At 45.4% G+C, this 20,734-nt stretch overlaps 1 protein-coding gene across 1 annotated transcript; it reads right to left on the bottom strand.

Annotated features, from left to right (window-relative positions):
- Window positions 1–15,143: 15,143 nt before the first annotated feature.
- On the bottom strand, window positions 15,144–20,318 carry LOC120030854 (cytochrome c oxidase subunit 6B1-like). The gene is made up of 4 exons (XM_038976338.1): window positions 20,213–20,318; window positions 17,108–17,226; window positions 16,023–16,123; window positions 15,144–15,356 (listed from the first exon to the last, which is right to left on the bottom strand). The coding sequence occupies exons 2-4, from the start codon at window positions 17,211–17,213 to the stop codon at window positions 15,303–15,305; spliced, it is 261 nt and encodes an 86-aa protein (XP_038832266.1). The 5' UTR covers window positions 17,214–17,226; window positions 20,213–20,318; the 3' UTR covers window positions 15,144–15,302.
- Window positions 20,319–20,734: the final 416 nt, after the last annotated feature.

Below are 20,734 nucleotides of genomic sequence, written 5' to 3'. Positions count from 1 at the left end.
TCTACACTTGTTGTATTCGGCACTTGTGACAAATAATGTTTGATTTTTTGAGAATAAGAGACTTGCTTGGGCCAAGAAACACAAGCAATGGACACTGGTCTGTCATTTGGTCTGATGAGTCCAAATTTGAAATTAATGGCTCCAACCGCTGTGTCTTTGTGAGACACAGAGTAGGTGAACGGATGATCTCCGCATGTGTGGTTCCCACCCTGAAGCATGGAGGAGGAGGTGTGATGGTGTGCTTGCTGGTGACACTGCCAGTGATTTACTTATAATTCAAGGCACACTTAACCAGTATGGCTACCACAAATTTCTGCAGTGATACACCATCCCGTCTTGTTTGCGTTTAGTGGGACTAACATTTGTTTTTCAACAGGACAATGACACAAAACACACCTCCAGGCTGTGTAAGGGCTATTTGACCAAGAAGGAGAGTGATGGAATGCTGCATCAGATGACCTGGCCTCCACAATCACTTAACCTCAACCCAATTGAGATGGTTTGGGATGAGTTGGACCGCAGAGTGAAGGAAAAACAGCCAACAAGTGTTCAGCATATGTGGGAACTCCTTCAAAAGTGTTGGAAAAGCATTCCAGGTGAAGCTGGTTGAGAGAATGCCAAGAGTGTGCAAAGCTGTCATCAAGGCAAAGGGTGGCTACTTTGAAGAATCTCAAATATAAAACATATTTACATTTGTTTAATGCTTTTTTGGTTACTTCATGATTCCATATGTGTTATTTCATAGTTTTGATGTCTTCACTATTATTGTACAATGTAAAAAATAGTAAAATAAAGAAAAACCCTTGAATCAGTAGGTGTGTCCAAACTTTTTAATGGTATTGTATGTTTTGGAATGTTTGTTCAAATCACCACATAGTTTTTATTTCAGCTGTTCAGAAATATGAGGCAGAGACAGATGCTAACTATATTACCTTTTTTCCTCTCGGCATCAGCTTTCTGGCGCTGTTGTGGCTCGATGGTTCACTGTTCCTTGCATGCGATTGCTCTGGTGTTGGGCAGACCCATTTCCAGGATAAGGGGGTAGTTGAAATCATCAAGAGGGCAACATTTTTGGGGGTTCTTGCATTGAAATGATATTGAATTGAACTATACCACAATAAACAAAGTTAAAATTACGAGACTCTGAGATCATTGAGTGCTTTTGGAGTGACAGTGAGGTTGGCGCAAAATCTGTAGTCTATCTCAGCGGACAGAACAAAACAGAGGTACCAAGTAGTAGGCATAGTAAACTAAATATCAGATCAATTAAGGCATGACCTAATCTACTAAACAAAAATATAAATGCAACATGTAAGGTGTTAGTCCCATGTTTCATGAGCTGAAATTAATAAAGGTCTCAGAAATTTTCCATATGCACAAAAAGCTTACTTTTCTCAAATTTTGTTCACAAATTTGTTTACATCCCTGTAAGTGAGCATTTCTCCTTTTTCAAGATAATCCATCAACCTGGCAACCTGTGGCATATCAAGAAGCTGATTGAACAGCATTATCATTATACAGGTGCACCTTGTGTTGGGGACAATAAAAGGCCACTCTAAAATGTGCAGTTTTGTCACACAACACAATGCTGGCAAATTTTGAGAGAGCTTGCAATTGGCATGCTGACAGCAGGAATGTCCACCAGAGCTGTTGCCAGATAATTTAATGTTGATTTCTCTACCATGTCGTTTTCGAGAATTTGGCAGTACGTCCGACCGGCCACCCAACCGCAGACCACGTGTACCCACGTCAGCCCAGGACCTCCATATCCGGCTTCTTCACCTGCGTTATCATCGGAGACCAGCCACTTGGACAGCTGATGGTACTGAGGAGTATTTCTGTCGTAAAATAAAGCCCTTTTGTAGGGAAAAACTCATTCTGATTGGCTGGACCTGGCTCCCCAGTGGCTGTGCCCCTGCCCAGTCATGTGAAATCCATGGATTAGAGCCTAATGAATTGATTTCAGTTGACTGATTTCCTTATTTGAACTGGAACTCGACTTTTCTGAACACTTGCAGCCTCATTGATGCTCTGTGGAACTTCCTGAGTAATCGATCATTCCATTCTCTCCAAAACATTTTGTAAGATCCCCCTCAAATGTGAGTTGAATTAGTTAAGCTTTCATTCGGTGTAGCATGCTTCTTCCCTGCTGACTGAACACGTTTCTCTAAGTGGAAAATTAGTTCTCGCACATAGCTTCCTCAGTGACAATCCCACTAATAAACCCTATGATTTCATTTAGAATAATGTGTGATGTGTATGTGGCATTGTGGGGTGTGGTGCTAAACACCTTGGCAAGTTCCTTGTCTTTTCAGAGTATATTCCATCATAGACAGAAAAAAGTCCACTGCCCCCTCGCCTCTTGACTCTATTGCGTCCAATGTCCCCCTCAGTGGTTGCTGGTTTGAAACAAGGAACTCAATAAATGTCCACAATCGCCGACACTTACATGTGATTTCTTGCCAGCTGCCCATCATTAACAAGTGTTGACACCTGAGTACCCATACCCACAGTACAGTGCATTTAAAATTCTCTTCGCATTATGCATGCCTAGCGAATCCATTAGTATCAATAGCATGCTTCCAGTTAGAATACCCAGATTTGGTGAAGGCCTTGTCTGCGTTAACATTGGACCCAACACAGAACTTTCAACATGGGATTTTTTTTTTTGCATCTGCTGTAACCAAGTATTCCAGACACTCTCTTCCTATGTCCCAGTTGCTATTAAACAAATGTTTTTGGACAGAAAACCTACAGCTATGGTAGGATTCTAGGCTAACCTGGGCTGGCTCCTCTGTTCCAAGATCGTCAGGAACAGTCGGAGGTGGAATGGGCTGCGGAGCCATTATCCTGGCGGAGCTTGTGAAAGAGGGGGAAGGCTCTGCACGCGAAGCTAGCTGGAACTCGGCAGCATCATCGCTGCTGGGCTCGGCGGCGGCCTCTGTGGTTTGATGCTGCTGCTGCTCATTGCTCTCCTTCGGCTTTGTTTGGATACTTTGGCGGAGCCAATGTTTGATATCCATCGTGGCAGTGGGAGATTAGCTGGTTTGAGCTAGCTAAATAGGCTAAGGCTAATAACACTAACACTTTTTACAGATAGCTAAGAAGCTAACTAAACTATGTAACGTAAACTCACTCACTTTTGTACATCGCCTTGGTCCGTACAATTTACCTTATTTTTGTGCCCAAAAAACGTAATACTTCCAGATCAACTGTAATATCAATACCAATGTAAAGCACAATTTCTCCCCTTTCCAACAAAAGTAATGACGAGACCTTCATGATGCCCATCTCTGCATAATTCAACAAGGCAATGAGCTCCGTCGGGTCTTTTTAAAAATGGCGGGTGGGGAGCGAAGGCTACGAAGTGATCTTGAAAGGGGGAAATATGTTGGGTGAAGAAAACAGGTTTTTTTCACCCGATTAGTCCAACTAATCAACCTGAAAATGTAAATGAAACGTAAAGAGTTAATGTAATGTCTCATCACATACCTGTTTGAAGGTTTGTGTCGAATTTGAAGAGGGGTTTAGGGCTGCGCTAACGTTAGCCTCACAAGTGAACTGCAGCTGTTCCTGGTTTTGAGTGTCATGATGGCTCGCAGTAATGACGCGCAAAAAAATGTAATTGGCACCCTAGTCATGAAATATTTGTTTAATATTAGCAATAATTATATTAATTTAGACAAAATCATGACGTTTTCTTACAGTGTATATGGTTAAGCATGATTTTAATCTGCGAGAGAAGGGCTACCCCTGGTGGAAAGAGGCTGTACGGCACGAAATTAGTTGCAAATGAGCGTTGTACGTTACGTAGCGACACGTCACGACGCGACACGTCACGACGTAACGTACAGCGTCAGAGGGGTTAGTTTTTTCATTTTTTCTCCAATACTGTTAGACTATTACCATGTCAATCAACGCTGAATCGAAACGTAGTTCACACCCCGGATTTTGATGTCAACACAGTCACTACAGTCCCATTCGTTTTCATTGCAGCCTCGTTCGAATGTCGCGGTTACGCACATTTGTACGGAATGGGGTGAGTTTACGTTATTGGTGTAAGGCGTGAGGCAGAGTTGAGTGATGCAGCTTCAATGGTAAATTTGTCCCCACCCATATAAATCAAAATAAAATATTACAGGAGGCGGCGCATCACGTTATTCACTTAGCCTACCACAGATGAGAAGCGTTTTTTACCGGTATGTTCTTGGCGACGTATTTGCCGGTTAGGCGCTGTTCAGGGCTTAAATGCCAGACGAGCCATCAGCTCTGAGTCGATGTGATTAGTAAATACTGTAATGTGTGGACCAGTGGCGCAACAATATTTTTGTTTTTTGCGCTTGACAATCTGGGGGACGACGTGCTCGGGAATGCTTGCGGATCGCGAGATTGAGAACAAACAGCCCCGGTGAATGGAAGCTTTGTGCTGCCCACCGCAAGCCCGAGAACAAAAGACTATGGCCACTGAGTTCGGACACAAAAGCACGGTCATGCAGAAATCATGAGACCGGCACAGTGGGTGGTATTACAACAGTAAGAATGGCCTGCTCATTTTAATCTCGATCAACACTTTCTAATCTTCATTGCCCACCAATTCCCTGTCTGGAACCTGACAAACTCCTGCCTAGACTACTGCATAATAATTAGACTAGTAAATATTTCTGTTCATACCAATTCTGCTTTTATGTAGCATATTGCTTTTTTTATCCCTCACAAATGGCCAAAAAATGTATTTATTATGCTTAGCCAACCCACTACCTCTCTAAATTCAGAACTCCTCCAGCAGAACAAAGAGGGAGAAGAAGAACAGAAAGAAAGAGAGAGAACTCAGAGGACAGGACAGAACAGAGGGGCAGGCTGCGTACAGAGAGGGCCTGACCAGGGCTTGTTGGAGCTGGCCTGTGCTGCATTGTGTGAGAGGGTAGGGTGAGGGTATGAAGTGAAGAATGTTCCTAATTAGAACAAACGAGGCCTGGACTCTGCCAGAGAGTGGAGGAACACAGTGAATGAAAGGACTAGATAGACACTGTTCTCTCTGCTAGTAATGGACCTGTCAACATACTGCTGCAGTGTGTGTGTGTGTGTGTGTGTGTGTGTGTGTGTGTGTGTGTGTGTGTGTGTGTGTGTGTGTGTGTGTGTGTGTGAGACTTCTGAAGAACTTAATGCGGGGTGCTGCTGTTTCATTTTGGGTATGCACTTCTCAAAAACTTCTTACATTGGAGTCATTTAGCAGACAGTTAACCAGAATGACTCACGGTCAGTGCATTCAAATATATTTAGTAGGGTAAAACAACCACATATCACAGTCATTGCAAGTAGACTCTTCTTCAAAATAGCCGTTATCAGCAGAATCAGTGCCAGGAAGATAAGACAAGTTCAGGTACGAGTGCAAGAAATATAAGGTTGGTGAAGAGTTCTGTTTTCAGTTGTTTTCAAAACTTGGGGAGGGATACTGCTGTTCTGTCTTTCTCTGTCTGTAGCTGTGAGTCTTGAGCCAACTTCCTTTTCTGAAACAGGAAACTGTGAAATGAGAACAGGAACCAGTCACCAAGGGCAGCAGACAGATTCTCAGAAGTGTGATCATACAGTGAGAGCCGACCACTGTGACTTCCATTTGCATCCTCCATCCTGCACAAAACCCTAGACGTCATGTCTATGAAACCCTGCCCGTTCTCCTAGAGGTCATGTCTATGAAACCCTGCCCGTTCTCCTAGAGGTCATGTCTATGAAACCCTGCCCGTTCTCCTAGAGGTCATGTCTATGAAACCCTGCCCGTTCTCCTAGAGGTCATGTCTATTAAACCCTGCCCGTTCTCCTAGAGGTCATGTCTATGAAACCCTGCCCGTTCTCCTAGAGGTCATGTCTATGAAACCCTGCCCGTTCTCCTAGAGGTCATGTCTATGAAACCCTGCCCGTTCTCCTAGAGGTCATGTCTATGAAACCCTGCCCGTTCTCCAAGACGTCATGTCTATGAAACCCTGCCCGTTCTCCTAGAGGTCATGTCTATTAAACCCTGCCCGTTCTCCTAGAGGTCATGTCTATGAAACCCTGCCCGTTCTCCTAGAGGTCATGTCTATGAAACCCTGCCCGTTCTCCTAGAGGTCATGTCTATGAAACCCTGCCCGTTCTCCTAGAGGTCATGTCTATGAAACCCTGCCCGTTCTCCTAGATGTCATGTCTATGAAACCCTGCCCGTTCTCCTAGAGGTCATGTCTATGAAACCCTGCCCGTTCTCCTAGAGGTCATGTCTATTAAACCCTGCCCGTTCTCCTAGAGGTCATGTCTATGAAACCCTGCCCCTTCTCCTAGAGGTCATGTCTATTAAACCCTGCCCGTGTTCCTAGAGGTCATGTCTATGAAACCCTGCCCGTTCTCCTAGAGGTCATGTCTATGAAACCCTGCCCGTTCTCCTAGAGGTCATGTCTATGAAACCCTGCCCGTTCTCCTAGAGGTCATGTCTATGAAACCCTGCCCGTTCTCCTAGAGGTCATGTCTATGAAACCCTGCCCGTTCTCCTAGAGGTCATGTCTATGAAACCCTGCCCGTTCTCCTAGAGGTCATGTCTATGAAACCCTGCCCGTTCTCCTAGAGGTCATGTCTATGAAACCCTGCCCGTTCTCCTAGAGGTCATGTCTATGAAACCCTGCCCGTTCTCCTAGAGGTCATGTCTATTAAACCCTGCCCGTTCTCCTAGAGGTCATGTCTATGAAACCCTGCCCGTTCTCCTAGAGGTCATGTCTATTAAACCCTGCCTGTTCTCCTAGATGTCATGTCTATGAAACCCTGCCCGTTCTCCTAGAGGTCATGTCTATGAAACCCTGCCCGTTCTCCTAGAGGTCATGTCTATGAAACCCTGCCCGTTCTCCTAGACGTCATGTCTATGAAACCCTGCCCGTTCTCCTAGAGGTCATGTCTATGAAACCCTGCCCGTTCTCCTAGAGCTCATGTCTATGAAACCCTGCCCGTTCTCCTAGAGGTCATGTCTATGAAACCCTGCCCGTTCTCCTAGACGTCATGTCTATGAAACCCTGCCCGTTCTCCTAGAGGTCATGTCTATGAAACCCTGCCCGTTCTCCTAGAGGTCATGTCTATGAAACCCTGCCCGTTCTCCTAGAGGTCATGTCTATGAAACCCTGCCCGTTCTCCTAGAGGTCATGTCTATGAAACCCTGCCCGTTCTCCTAGAGGTCATGTCTATGAAACCCTGCCCGTTCTCCTAGAGGTCATGTCTATGAAACCCTGCCCGTTCTCCTAGAGGTCATGTCTATGAAACCCTGCCCGTTCTCCTAGAGGTCATGTCTATGAAACCCTGCCTGTTCTCCTAGAGGTCATGTCTATGAAACCCTGCCCGTTCTCCTAGAGGTCATGTCTATGAAACCCTGCCCGTTCTCCTAGACGTCATGTCTATGAAACCCTGCCCGTTCTCCTAGAGGTCATGTCTATGAAACCCTGCCTGTTCTCCTAGAGGTCATGTCTATGAAACCCTGCCCGTTCTCCTAGAGGTCATGTCTATGTAAGAATATTTTAAGATAATACACAATGCAGAGGACGAGAGGACTAAAGGTCAAGAGAGTACTAACGATCATTCGGGAATTATCAATGGAAATCGTTGGTTTTCAGTTCAACATCTGTTTAGAATCTGTGTAGGAATGTCAGTCCTGGACTCATAGCTACGTGTGCCACATTTTCATTGGTCTGAATCGTCTGTACATTGAGTCTAAAATAGAACACTTGTTATTTGGCCATTGGCCCAATTTTAATACAAGGAATTCTAATCGGTCAACCACAGGCTAGGGCTGGGGGTTATAAATTACACCGTGTCGCTTTGTTCTGTGGAGAGAATCACTGAGGACAGGGGAGAATGAACATCTATCATTTACCTCCCCACATGATTTGTTCTCTTTCAATAAACCTATTTTCCTCCCCCTGATTTTCTTTGGGGTCTGTGTTATTGAAGAGTAACATCAACTGCTAACACCTATGAAACCCTGCCTGTCCTCCTCCAACACGTCACTACTTATGAAACCCTGCCTGTCCTCCTCCAACACGTCACTACTTATGAAACCCTGCCTGTCCTCCTCCAACACGTCACTACTTATGAAACCCTGCCTGTCCTCCAACACGTCACTACTTATGAAACCCTGCCTGTCCTCCTCCAACACGTCACTACTTATGAAACCCTGCCTGTCCTCCTCCAACACGTCACTACTTATGAAACCCTGCCTGTCCTCCTCCAACACATCACTACTTATGAAACACTGCCTGTCCTCCTCCAAGACATCACTACTTATGAAACCCTGCCTGTCCTCCTCCAACACGTCACTACTTATGAAACCCTGCCTGTCCTCCTCCAACACGTCACTACTTATGAAACACTGCCTGTCCTCCTCCAACACGTCACTACTTATGAAACACTGCCTGTCCTCCTCCAAGACGTCACTACTTATGAAACCCTGCCTGTCCTCCTCCAACACGTCACTACTTATGAAACCCTGCCTGTCCTCCTCCAACACGTCACTACTTATGAAACACTGCCTGTCCTCCTCCAACACGTCACTACTTATGAAACCCTGCCTGTCCTCCTCCAACACTTCACTACTTATGAAACCCTGCCTGTCCTCCTCCAACACGTCACTACTTATGAAACCCTGCCTGTCCTCCTCCAACACGTCACTACTTATGAAACCCTGCCTGTCCTCCTCCAACACGTCACTACTTATGAAACCCTGCCTGTCCTCCTCCAACACTTCACTACTTATGAAACCCTGCCTGTCCTCCTCCAACACGTCACTACTTATGAAACCCTGCCTGTCCTCCAACACGTCACTACTTATGAAACCCTGCCTGTCCTCCTCCAACACGTCACTACTTATGAAACCCTGCCTGTCCTCCTCCAACACGTCACTACTTATGAAACCCTGCCTGTCCTCCTCCAACACGTCACTACTTATGAAACCCTGCCTGTCCTCCTCCAACACGTCACTACTTATGAAACCCTGCCTGTCCTCCTCCAACACGTCACTACTTATGAAACCCTGCCTGTCCTCCAACACGTCACTACTTATGAAACCCTGCCTGTCCTCCTCCAAGACATCACTACTTATGAAACCCTGCCTGTCCTCCTCCAAGACATCACTACTTATGAAACCCTGCCTGTCCTCCTCCAACACGTCACTACTTATGAAACCCTGCCTGTCCTCCTCCAACACGTCACTACTTATGAAACCCTGCCTGTCCTCCTCCAACACATCACTACTTATGAAACCCTGCCTGTCCTCCTCCAAGACATCACTACTTATGAAACCCTGCCTGTCCTCCTCCAACACGTCACTACTTATGAAACCCTGCCTGTCCTCCTCCAACACGTCACTACTTATGAAACCCTGCCTGTCCTCCTCCAACACGTCACTACTTATGAAACCCTGCCTGTCCTCCTCCAACACGTCACTACTTATGAAACCCTGCCTGTCCTCCTCCAACACTTCACTACTTATGAAACCCTGCCTGTCCTCCTCCAACACGTCACTACTTATGAAACCCTGCCTGTCCTCCAACACGTCACTACTTATGAAACCCTGCCTGTCCTCCTCCAACACGTCACTACTTATGAAACCCTGCCTGTCCTCCTCCAACACGTCACTACTTATGAAACCCTGCCTGTCCTCCTCCAACACGTCACTACTTATGAAACCCTGCCTGTCCTCCTCCAACACGTCACTACTTATGAAACCCTGCCTGTCCTCCAACACGTCACTACTTATGAAACCCTGCCTGTCCTCCTCCAACACGTCACTACTTATGAAACCCTGCCTGTCCTCCTCCAACACGTCACTACTTATGAAACCCTGCCTGTCCTCCTCCAACACGTCACTACTTATGAAACCCTGCCTGTCCTCCTCCAAGACGTCACTACTTATGAAACCCTGCCTGTCCTCCTCCAACACGTCACTACTTATGAAACCCTGCCTGTCCTCCTCCAAGACATCACTACTTATGAAACCCTGCCTGTCCTCCTCCAACACGTCACTACTTATGAAACCCTGCCTGTCCTCCTCCAACACGTCACTACTTATGAAACCCTGCCTGTCCTCCTCCAACACGTCACTACTTATGAAACCCTGCCTGTCCTCCTCCAAGACATCACTACTTATGAAACCCTGCCTGTCCTCCTCCAACACGTCACTACTTATGAAACCCTGCCTGTCCTCCTCCAAGACATCACTACTTATGAAACCCTGCCTGTCCTCCTCCAACACGTCACTACTTATGAAACCCTGCCTGTCCTCCTCCAACACTTCACTACTTATGAAACCCTGCCTGTCCTCCTCCAACACTTCACTACTTATGAAACCCTGCCTGTCCTCCTCCAACACGTCACTACTTATGAAACCCTGCCTGTCCTCCTCCAACACGTCACTACTTATGAAACCCTGCCTGTCCTCCTCCAACACTTCACTACTTATGAAACCCTGCCTGTCCTCCTCCAAGACATCACTACTTATGAAACCCTGCCTGTCCTCCTCCAACACGTCACTACTTATGAAACCCTGCCTGTCCTCCTCCAACACGTCACTACTTATGAAACCCTGCCTGTCCTCCTCCAACACGTCACTACTTATGAAACCCTGCCTGTCCTCCTCCAACACGTCACTACTTATGAAACCCTGCCTGTCCTCCTCCAACACGTCACTACTTATGAAACCCTGCCTGTCCTCCTCCAACACGTCACTACTTATGAAACCCTGCCTGTCCTCCTCCAACACGTCACTACTTATGAAACCCTGCCTGTCCTCCTCCAACACGTCACTACTTATGAAACCCTGCCTGTCCTCCTCCAACACGTCACTACTTATGAAACCCTGCCTGTCCTCCTCCAACACGTCACTACTTATGAAACCCTGCCTGTCCTCCTCCAACACGTCACTACTTATGAAACCCTGCCTGTCCTCCTCCAACACGTCACTACTTATGAAACCCTGCCTGTCCTCCTCCAACACGTCACTACTTATGAAACCCTGCCTGTCCTCCTCCAACACGTCACTACTTATGAAACCCTGCCTGTCCTCCTCCAACACGTCACTACTTATGAAACCCTGCCTGTCCTCCTCCAACACGTCACTACTTATGAAACCCTGCCTGTCCTCCTCCAACACGTCACTACTTATGAAACCCTGCCTGTCCTCCTCCAACACGTCACTACTTATGAAACCCTGCCTGTCCTCCTCCAACACGTCACTACTTATGAAACCCTGCCTGTCCTCCTCCAACACGTCACTACTTATGAAACCCTGCCTGTCCTCCTCCAACACGTCACTACTTATGAAACCCTGCCTGTCCTCCTCCAACACGTCACTACTTATGAAACCCTGCCTGTCCTCCAACACGTCACTACTTATGAAACCCTGCCTGTCCTCCTCCAACACGTCACTACTTATGAAACCCTGCCTGTCCTCCTCCAACACGTCACTACTTATGAAACCCTGCCTGTCCTCCTCCAACACGTCACTACTTATGAAACCCTGCCTGTCCTCCTCCAAGACGTCACTACTTATGAAACCCTGCCTGTCCTCCTCCAACACGTCACTACTTATGAAACCCTGCCTGTCCTCCTCCAAGACATCACTACTTATGAAACCCTGCCTGTCCTCCTCCAACACGTCACTACTTATGAAACCCTGCCTGTCCTCCTCCAACACGTCACTACTTATGAAACCCTGCCTGTCCTCCTCCAACACGTCACTACTTATGAAACCCTGCCTGTCCTCCTCCAAGACATCACTACTTATGAAACCCTGCCTGTCCTCCTCCAACACGTCACTACTTATGAAACCCTGCCTGTCCTCCTCCAAGACATCACTACTTATGAAACCCTGCCTGTCCTCCTCCAACACGTCACTACTTATGAAACCCTGCCTGTCCTCCTCCAAGACATCACTACTTATGAAACCCTGCCTGTCCTCCTCCAACACGTCACTACTTATGAAACCCTGCCTGTCCTCCTCCAAGACATCACTACTTATGAAACCCTGCCTGTCCTCCTCCAACACGTCACTACTTATGAAACCCTGCCTGTCCTCCTCCAACACGTCACTACTTATGAAACCCTGCCTGTCCTCCTCCAACACGTCACTACTTATGAAACCCTGCCTGTCCTCCTCCAACACGTCACTACTTATGAAACCCTGCCTGTCCTCCTCCAACACGTCACTACTTATGAAACCCTGCCTGTCCTCCTCCAACACGTCACTACTTATGAAACCCTGCCTGTCCTCCTCCAACACGTCACTACTTATGAAACCCTGCCTGTCGTCCTCCAAGACGTCACTACTTATGAAACCCTGCCTGTCCTCCTCCAACACGTCACTACTTATGAAACCCTGCCTGTCCTCCTCCAACACGTCACTACTTATGAAACCCTGCCTGTCCTCCAACACGTCACTACTTATGAAACCCTGCCTGTCCTCCTCCAACACGTCACTACTTATGAAACCCTGCCTGTCCTCCTCCAACACGTCACTACTTATGAAACCCTGCCTGTCCTCCTCCAACACGTCACTACTTATGAAACCCTGCCTGTCCTCCTCCAACACGTCACTACTTATGAAACCCTGCCTGTCCTCCTCCAACACGTCACTACTTATGAAACCCTGCCTGTCCTCCTCCAACACATCACTACTTATGAAACCCTGCCTGTCCTCCTCCAACACGTCACTACTTATGAAACCCTGCCTGTCCTCCTCCAACACGTCACTACTTATGAAACCCTGCCTGTCCTCCTCCAACACGTCACTACTTATGAAACCCTGCCTGTCCTCCTCCAACACGTCACTACTTATGAAACCCTGCCTGTCCTCCTCCAACACGTCACTACTTATGAAACCCTGCCTGTCCTCCTCCAACACGTCACTACTTATGAAACCCTGCCTGTCCTCCTCCAACACGTCACTACTTATGAAACCCTGCCTGTCCTCCTCCAACACGTCACTACTTATGAAACCCTGCCTGTCCTCCTCCAACACTTCACTACTTATGAAACCCTGCCTGTCCTCCTCCAACACGTCACTACTTATGAAACCCTGCCTGTCCTCCTCCAAGACATCACTACTTATGAAACCCTGCCTGTCCTCCTCCAAGACATCACTACTTATGAAACCCTGCCTGTCCTCCTCCAACACGTCACTACTTATGAAACCCTGCCTGTCCTCCTCCAACACGTCACTACTTATGAAACCCTGCCTGTCCTCCTCCAACACGTCACTACTTATGAAACCCTGCCTGTCCTCCTCCAACACGTCACTACTTATGAAACCCTGCCTGTCCTCCTCCAACACGTCACTACTTATGAAACCCTGCCTGTCCTCCTCCAACACGTCACTACTTATGAAACCCTGCCTGTCCTCCTCCAACACGTCACTGCTTATGAAACATCTATAAAATGAGAGGGATGTAGAGGCACCTTCACTACTGAGAAGAAAAACCCTGCAGAAGAAACAGTTTCAACTATCCATAAAAGATCTGAATGACATGCATTGCTTAAGTCTAGTTTGGAATGCGTTTGCTTTCAGTCCAAAAACAAGTAAATCCTGACAAATACAAAAGGAATTTGGTCATTTGACAGGGACCCAAAAGTTTGATTACATGGGATTGACAGACATTACTTTTGTGTAGTCTATCACTCTCTCCCTCCTCTGTCACATCCTGTCTGTGGTCGCAGAGCTGTTGCCAGAGAAACCAATCGACCAACATCTCCACTGGTCACACTAAGCCAATAACATTGCCATGCCAGGGAGCTATGAAAGCCTACTATAGTCAACAGAGGGAGGGGGAGAGGTGTGTGTGGTGTGTTACGTGCACTCAGACACACTCCAGCTCCACCCCACTGAGGTGGTCATGATATATGGCACAAAAAAATAAATACAAAATCAGCAGACATTCTCACTGATCAGAAAGCTCTTCAAGATTGCCAGTATGCAGAAACTGGTGACTTTAGCAGAAATGCATTGAATTGATCCAACACTGTCACCCTGTGTTACAAAGTGGGCATTGCATTGAATTTATTTCTAGTAATGACTACTGCCATCATATGGAGATTAGCTGCTATGGAAGACTTGGAAGCTGCAGAATCAATGTCAGTCTATGCTGTGACTGAGCCCAGTTATAAAATGTATAAGATTGATTGGAATTTTTCAGTCAAAAAAATTGCATTCCTAATGACCAACAACTATTCAATAGACCGACTATCACAGAAACATCATTGTAACTCAAAGATGTCCAGCTGAATTAAGTGGTATATCAAATTAAAAAGAACCCTGTCAAAATAGCGAGAATAGGTTGTATTTTCAACATTCAATGTCTCTCCTGGCTCAAAGTAGATGAGATTGACCACATCACTCTTGTAAGAAACATACTGTTGAAAATTCCAAATTGTTTGTATCTCACTTACATACAGCTGACACAGTACTTACCCCACCAGGGGTCTCTACACGGTCCCCAAATCCAGAATGCACTCAAGGTAATGCACAGTATCGTATCGAGCGATGGTTGCATGGAACTCACTTCCAACTCGGGTCACTCAGGCAAGCAGCAAAGTTAGTTAAAAAAAAAAAAAAGTGAGGCAACACCTCACAGCCTCTGACCCTGTATGACAGGGATCATAAACTAGATTCAGCCGTGGACCGAACTACAAATCATTTGTAGACGGCAAATTGACCACAAAAAAACATAAAAAAGTTCAAATCTTGCTTACTTTCATATACGTCTCTATTATGTGAGGGAACACTTTGGATTACCAAAATGTAAATCACTGAGCTGATTTGCTGTTGTTTTTTTAGACTTTTATGTCCAACAATAAAAAATGCAATAACTTGGGGGTCCAAATAAAATAACCTGCGGGCCTGATTCGGCCCACCAGTTGGAAAACCCTGCTGTATGTCCTAAAATCTTGTATGTATATGCTGTGTATATGTATGCAGTACAGGACCTTTTTTAGTTGTATTGTTCTTATTTAAAATGTGTTTCTGTTCCTGTCTATCAGTGTTATGTATTTTGCAACGTTTTAGGTTGTGTGTGGACCCAGGAAGAGTAACTGCTGCACCGGCTAATGGGGATCCTAATAAAATACCAAATGAACCACCACCAGACAGGTTCAAAACGGGTGCGTATTTTTATTAAGTGCTTGTAACATAAGTAACACTGTTAATAACATTTAGAATGGTGTGGTACGTGGCCAACACATGTCCTTAGGCACGCTACAGGGGTCAAAGTTGAAGGTGTGGCTAACAGAATGTCCTGAGGTTAGCCATTTTAGATCTTGCCGGGAAAGCTTCCGGCCTCTATCTGGTCGTCCCACTTGGCGACCTGCAGGAGGAAATGCGCTCATGAGGTTAAACTGTTAAACAGTGTAACTTACAGTTATAACACAGTAGCTACTGTAGCCTTCATTCTGCCTTCACTGTACACCCATCCCATGCTTTCAGATCTATGAAAAGTGTCTAAGGGTAGGGGGTAGGAATCGACTTCAGACTGGAACCATGGTCAGCTTTGGACTCACAACAAACAGAGTGTATAAACACTTGCAACATAGAGGTCTACACTGTATACCAACTACCACTTCAGGTAAGGACATTTGAGACACAGAAGAACAGGTACATTCATAACTGTACCACTCAGTGGACATGTCAGAACAGACTGTTGGCAGAGCTTAGACATGCCGGAACTACTAAAGGCTTCTATGGAATGTGGTGCTCATCAGACTGTTGGCACATTGTGAATAGTTGAGGCACTGCTAATGTGAGTGAAAGTAGGTTCTAATGTGAGCTGATTAAAGTGATTCATCATCCATCTCTAGGGGAGGTCCAATCATTGCTGACAATACTACACAACCATGGGAAGGCAGTTAGGGGGCATTGTGTGTATGCCCACTCCTTTAGGCTCTGTTTGAATAGTTTGCCACTCTATAGCTCTGCTTAACCTTATAAAGTAGTGCCCGCACCATACTATGAGCCACAGTAGCAGCATACGTACCCAGCTCATGGGACAGATACTCTTGTAGACCCTCTGGTACCAGTCACAGGGAGCCACATCCTGGCCTTTGTCTGACAAAGCTTTGTTGCACCTGTGGAAGTCTAGAAAGAGAGGGAGGAGAGAGTTAATATTGACAGAATGAAGTGGTAAGCATTAAGACAGTTATTACAACTTTTACTGACACTGGTGTTACGTTTCTGAACCTAAAAATCTAATAGCAAACAGCCACCACAAATGGAACCTTATCTGATGTGCTAAATGATGTCAACAGAAATCTGACACTAATTAAAACTGACAGTGGGGTCCCGTGTGGCTCAGTCGGTTGAGCACGGACGCGTGCAACGCCAAGGTTGTGGGTTTGAATCCCACGAGAGACCAGTATGAAACTAAATAAATAAATGTATGCACTCACTACTGTTAGTCTGCTAAATGACTAAAATACCTACGTAAAAAGAAAAGTACACCGACAGATACATTAGGCTATCCTTACTAAACGAGTGTTGAAGACCGAAAAGATCTGGCATACCCAAGTAGTACCCTTGCCTAACGGACATATCAGTCTGTACAGACAGTTGGCTTATGATGGCGTACCTTGGTGAATAGCTGACGGACAGCCAACATTCTATCTGGTCTAATGTGAACCGATAGTGATTTAGATCACTGTCTGAGGAGGTGCTTCTCATGGGGCTCTTATCAACCAAAGAAGTTGGACATGCATCAATGCTTCGAGAGCAAATACCACCGTTTACAATGCACATCAACTGCAAATCATCAACAGCATGATTCTTAGTCCAGGCAAATGAGGTTAAATTGGGCTTCAGATAACAATCCTTGTTTTGTTAACCAACCCAGATCTTAATCTTTGTGAAGAAAATTGCTTGGAAGGGAACCTAGAGTGTTCAGGGTGGCAGAAGAGCCTGATGGCTAGAAGTATCCTGTCATTCCACCATTGTGTGTGTGTGTGTCAGTTGGGAGGTAGAAATGAGCAGTAGACTGCTGGCAGGCCCTGGAGAAAGAGGGGGAGAGGGAGATAGAGTGTGTGTCGGGTCAGAAAAGAGAAGTAGTTGATCAGCTAGCTAACTTACCCAGATAGTTCTGAAAGCAGTTGCGGGTCTGGTTGGTGTTAGGGAAGCGGGCGTCAAAGGGAGCCGTCCTGTAGTTCTTTATCTTCTCCTCAATAACATCAGACATGCTGGCGGTCTCACTATGTCAACACATCGATAGGGAGCTGTCATATAATGTCATGAAACTAAACATGAGTTGTACACTAGTCTCACGAGGCCATCCTTCCAAATCTGCTCTCGTTGACTGGCCTGGGCTTCCGAAGCTAACTATACACTTGCACACAGTAGGAAATTATCTTGTTGTCATGATAATAGAATATGGAATGGACTAGTTCAGATAGGCCTATTAGCTAGCAAAATACTTATCCATGAGAGCCTGTACAGCTGTCTATTTGACTAGATCATAGCTAGCGCAATGACAACTCACAACTAGGACTAACAGACCGATAGAAAGCTTATTTATTTCACCTTTATTTAACCAGGTAGGCCAGTTGAGAACAAGTTCTCATTTACAACTACGACCTGGCCAAGACAAAGCAAAGTAGTGCGACAAAAACAACAAAGTTACACATGGGATAAACAAACGTACAGTCAGTAACACAATAGAAAAATCTATATACAGTGTGTGCAAATGTAGTAAGATTAGGGAGGTAAGGCAATAAATAGGCCAGAGGCAAAATAATTACAATTTAGCAATTAAACACTGGAGTGATAGATGTGCAAATTATTATGTGCAAGTAGAGACACCGGGGTGCAAAAGAGCAAAAAAATAATAAAAAAATTAAGAAAAACAATATTGGGGATGAGGTAGTTGGGTGTGCTATTTACAGATGGGCTGTGTACAGGTACAGTGATCGGTAAGCTGCTCTGACAGCTGATGCTTAAAGTTAGAGAGGGAGATAGAAGTGATTTTTGCAATTTGTTCCAATCATGGGCAGCGGAGAACTGGAAGGAAAGGCGGCCAAAGGAGGAATTGGCTTTGGGGATGACCAGTGAAATATACCTGCTGGAGAGCGTGCTATGGGTGGGTGTTGCTATGGTGACCAGTGAGCTGAGATAAGGTGGGGCTTTACCGAGCAAAGACTTATAGATGACCTGGAGCCAGTGGGTTTGGCAACAAATACAGTTGAAGTCGGAAGATTACATACACTTAGGTCGGAGTCATTAAAACTTGTTTTCAACTACTCCACAAATTTCTTGTTAACAAACTATAGTTTTGGCAAGTAAGTTAGGACATCTACTTTCTGCACGACACAAGTAATTATTCCAACAATTGTTTACAGAAAGATTATTTCACTGTATCACAATTCCAGTGGGTCAGAAGTTTACATACTCTAAGTTGACTGTGCCTTTAAACAGCTTGGAAAATTCCAGAAAATTATGTCATGGCTTCAGAAGCTTCTGATAGGCTAATTGACATCATTTGAGTAAATTGGAGGTGTACCTGTGGATATATTTCAAGGCCTACCTTCAAACTCTGTGCCTTTTTGCTTGACATCATGGGACAATCAAAAGAAATCAGCCAAGACCTCAGAAAATAAATTGTAGACCTCCACAAGTCTGGTTCATCCTTGGGAGCAATTTCCAAACGCCTGAAGGTACCACATTCATCTGTACAAACAATAGTACGCAAGTACAAACACCATGGGATCACGCAGCCATCATACCGCTCAGGAAGGAGCGTTCTGCATCCTAGAGATGAACGTACTTTGGTGCGAAAAGTGCAAATCAATCCCAGAACAACAGCAAAAGGACCTTGTGAAGATGCTGGAGGAAACAAGTACAGAAGTATCTATATCCACAGGAAAATGAGTCCTATATCGACATAACCTGAAAGGCCGCTCATCAAGGAAGTCACTGCTCCAAAACTGCCATAAAAAAGCCAGACTACGGTTTGCAACTGCACATGGGGACAAAGATCGTACTTTTTGGAGAAATGTCCTCTGGTCTGATGAAACAAAAATAGAACTGTTTGGCCATAATGACCATCGATATGTTTGGAGGGAAAAGGGGGAGGCTTGCAAGTGTAACAGTATAACTTTAAACCGTCCCCTCGCCCCGACACGGGCGCGAACCAGGGACCCTCTGCACACATCAACAACGGTCGCCCACGAAGCATCGTTACCCATCGCTCCACAAAGGCCACGGCCCTTGCAGAGCAAGGGGCAACACTACTAATAGGTTTCAGAGCAAGTGACGTAACTGATTGAAACGCTACTAGCGCGTACCCGCTAACTAGCTAGCCATTTCACATCCGTTACACTAGCACCCCCCATGTTGTGGGTGTGCTTTGCTGCAGGAGGGACTGGTGCACTTCACAAAATAGATGACTTCATGAGGCAGTAAAATTATGTGGATATATTGAAGCAACCTCAAGTCAGGAAGTTAAAGCTTGGTCGCACATGGGTCTTCCAAATGGACAATGACCCCAAGCATACTTCCAAAGTTGTGGCAAAATGGCATAAGGACAACAAAGTCAAGGTATTGGAGTGGCCATCACAAAGCCCTGACCTCAATCCTGTCAAATTTGTGGGCAGAACTGAAAAAGCGTGTGAGTAAGGAGGCCTACAAACCTGACTGAATTTTTATTAAGATTAAATGTCAGGAATGTCAGTAGTATAATGGGGCTTTGGTGACAAAACGGATGGCACTGTGATAGACTACATCCAATTTGCTGAGTAGAGTGTTGGAGGCTATTTTGTAAATGACATCGCCGAAGTTGTAACCTTAGCTAGCTTGAATTCAGTCGTGGAAGGTGACTTATCAACCCTTATTTCCTGGTAACTAACGTTAGTTAACAAATAAGTAAACTACTTTAATGGAGATTTCTGACTAGCTAGAAAGTTAGAAATTACAGCTCACTAACCACATCGAATGAACTAATGTAGCATAGCTTGCTAGCATAGTTGGCATAGCTTCAAATGTATTTGTTGGCTTGCTTGCTGGCTAGCTTGCTACATTAGCTTGAACTCAGCTAGCTAGCCGGCTGTATATCAAAAGTGGCACGGCACACGTTATATCCAATGAATTGAAATACTTCCACACAAACAAAACAATACCGAACCTCAGTATAATAATTGAAAGAGACAAATTCTTATGATTTTCCGGCAGTTTTACACGACCTACCTTGGACTGTTTCTTGTGTCCTCTCTCACAGGAAGACCGCAATGTATGCTGGGATGTTGGACGTTGTGAGTGGACTAGCAAGTGTAATCACCATGGTATGGGAATGAGAAAAAAGTAATCGTTTCCCAGGTTTTATGCATACTTTTTTTCTCTATTGTCTATTAACAATGATTAGAAACAGAAATAAATTATGGGAATCACTTTGGGATATTTAAGCGATATGAAGTGTAATCACTGAATTTAGCATAATTTATTTACACTAAGAAGATCATGTCAAACATGTCGGTGATAGCCTAGTACAGTGTTTCCCAACGCCAGTCTCCCATTACCCCCAACAGCACATTTTATGCTGTAGCCCCGGACAAAAACACCTGATCCAGTCCCAAATCAAAAGCCTGATCTCAAATCAACAGGATGAAATTCCGTCCCAAATCAACAGGATGAAATTCTGTCCCAAATCAACAGGATGACCTCCTGTCTCAAATCAATAGCATGACCTCCTGTCCCAAATCAACAGCCTTA

Source organism: Salvelinus namaycush, chromosome 37 (assembly GCF_016432855.1).
Source record: "Salvelinus namaycush isolate Seneca chromosome 37, SaNama_1.0, whole genome shotgun sequence".
NCBI classification, from domain to species: domain Eukaryota; kingdom Metazoa; phylum Chordata; class Actinopteri; order Salmoniformes; family Salmonidae; genus Salvelinus; species Salvelinus namaycush.
The sequence above is the reverse complement of the archived record's forward strand: the minus strand, read 5'-3'. Positions and strand labels throughout refer to the sequence as shown.

What these genes read in the sequence shown, in the direction of transcription:
- LOC120030854 (XM_038976338.1), bottom strand. Translation starts at nt 17,213, where the DNA reads ATGTCTGATGTTATTGAGGAGAAGATAAAGAACTACAGGACGGCTCCC. An exon ending in CTGCTTTCAGAACTATCTGG is followed by an intron (nt 16,124 to 17,107) that starts GTAAGTTAGCTA and finishes CTCTCTTTCTAG; the next exon opens with ACTTCCACAGGTGCAACAAA. An exon ending in GTATCTGTCCCATGAGCTGG is followed by an intron (nt 15,357 to 16,022) that starts GTACGTATGCTG and finishes TTCCTCCTGCAG; the next exon opens with GTCGCCAAGTGGGACGACCA.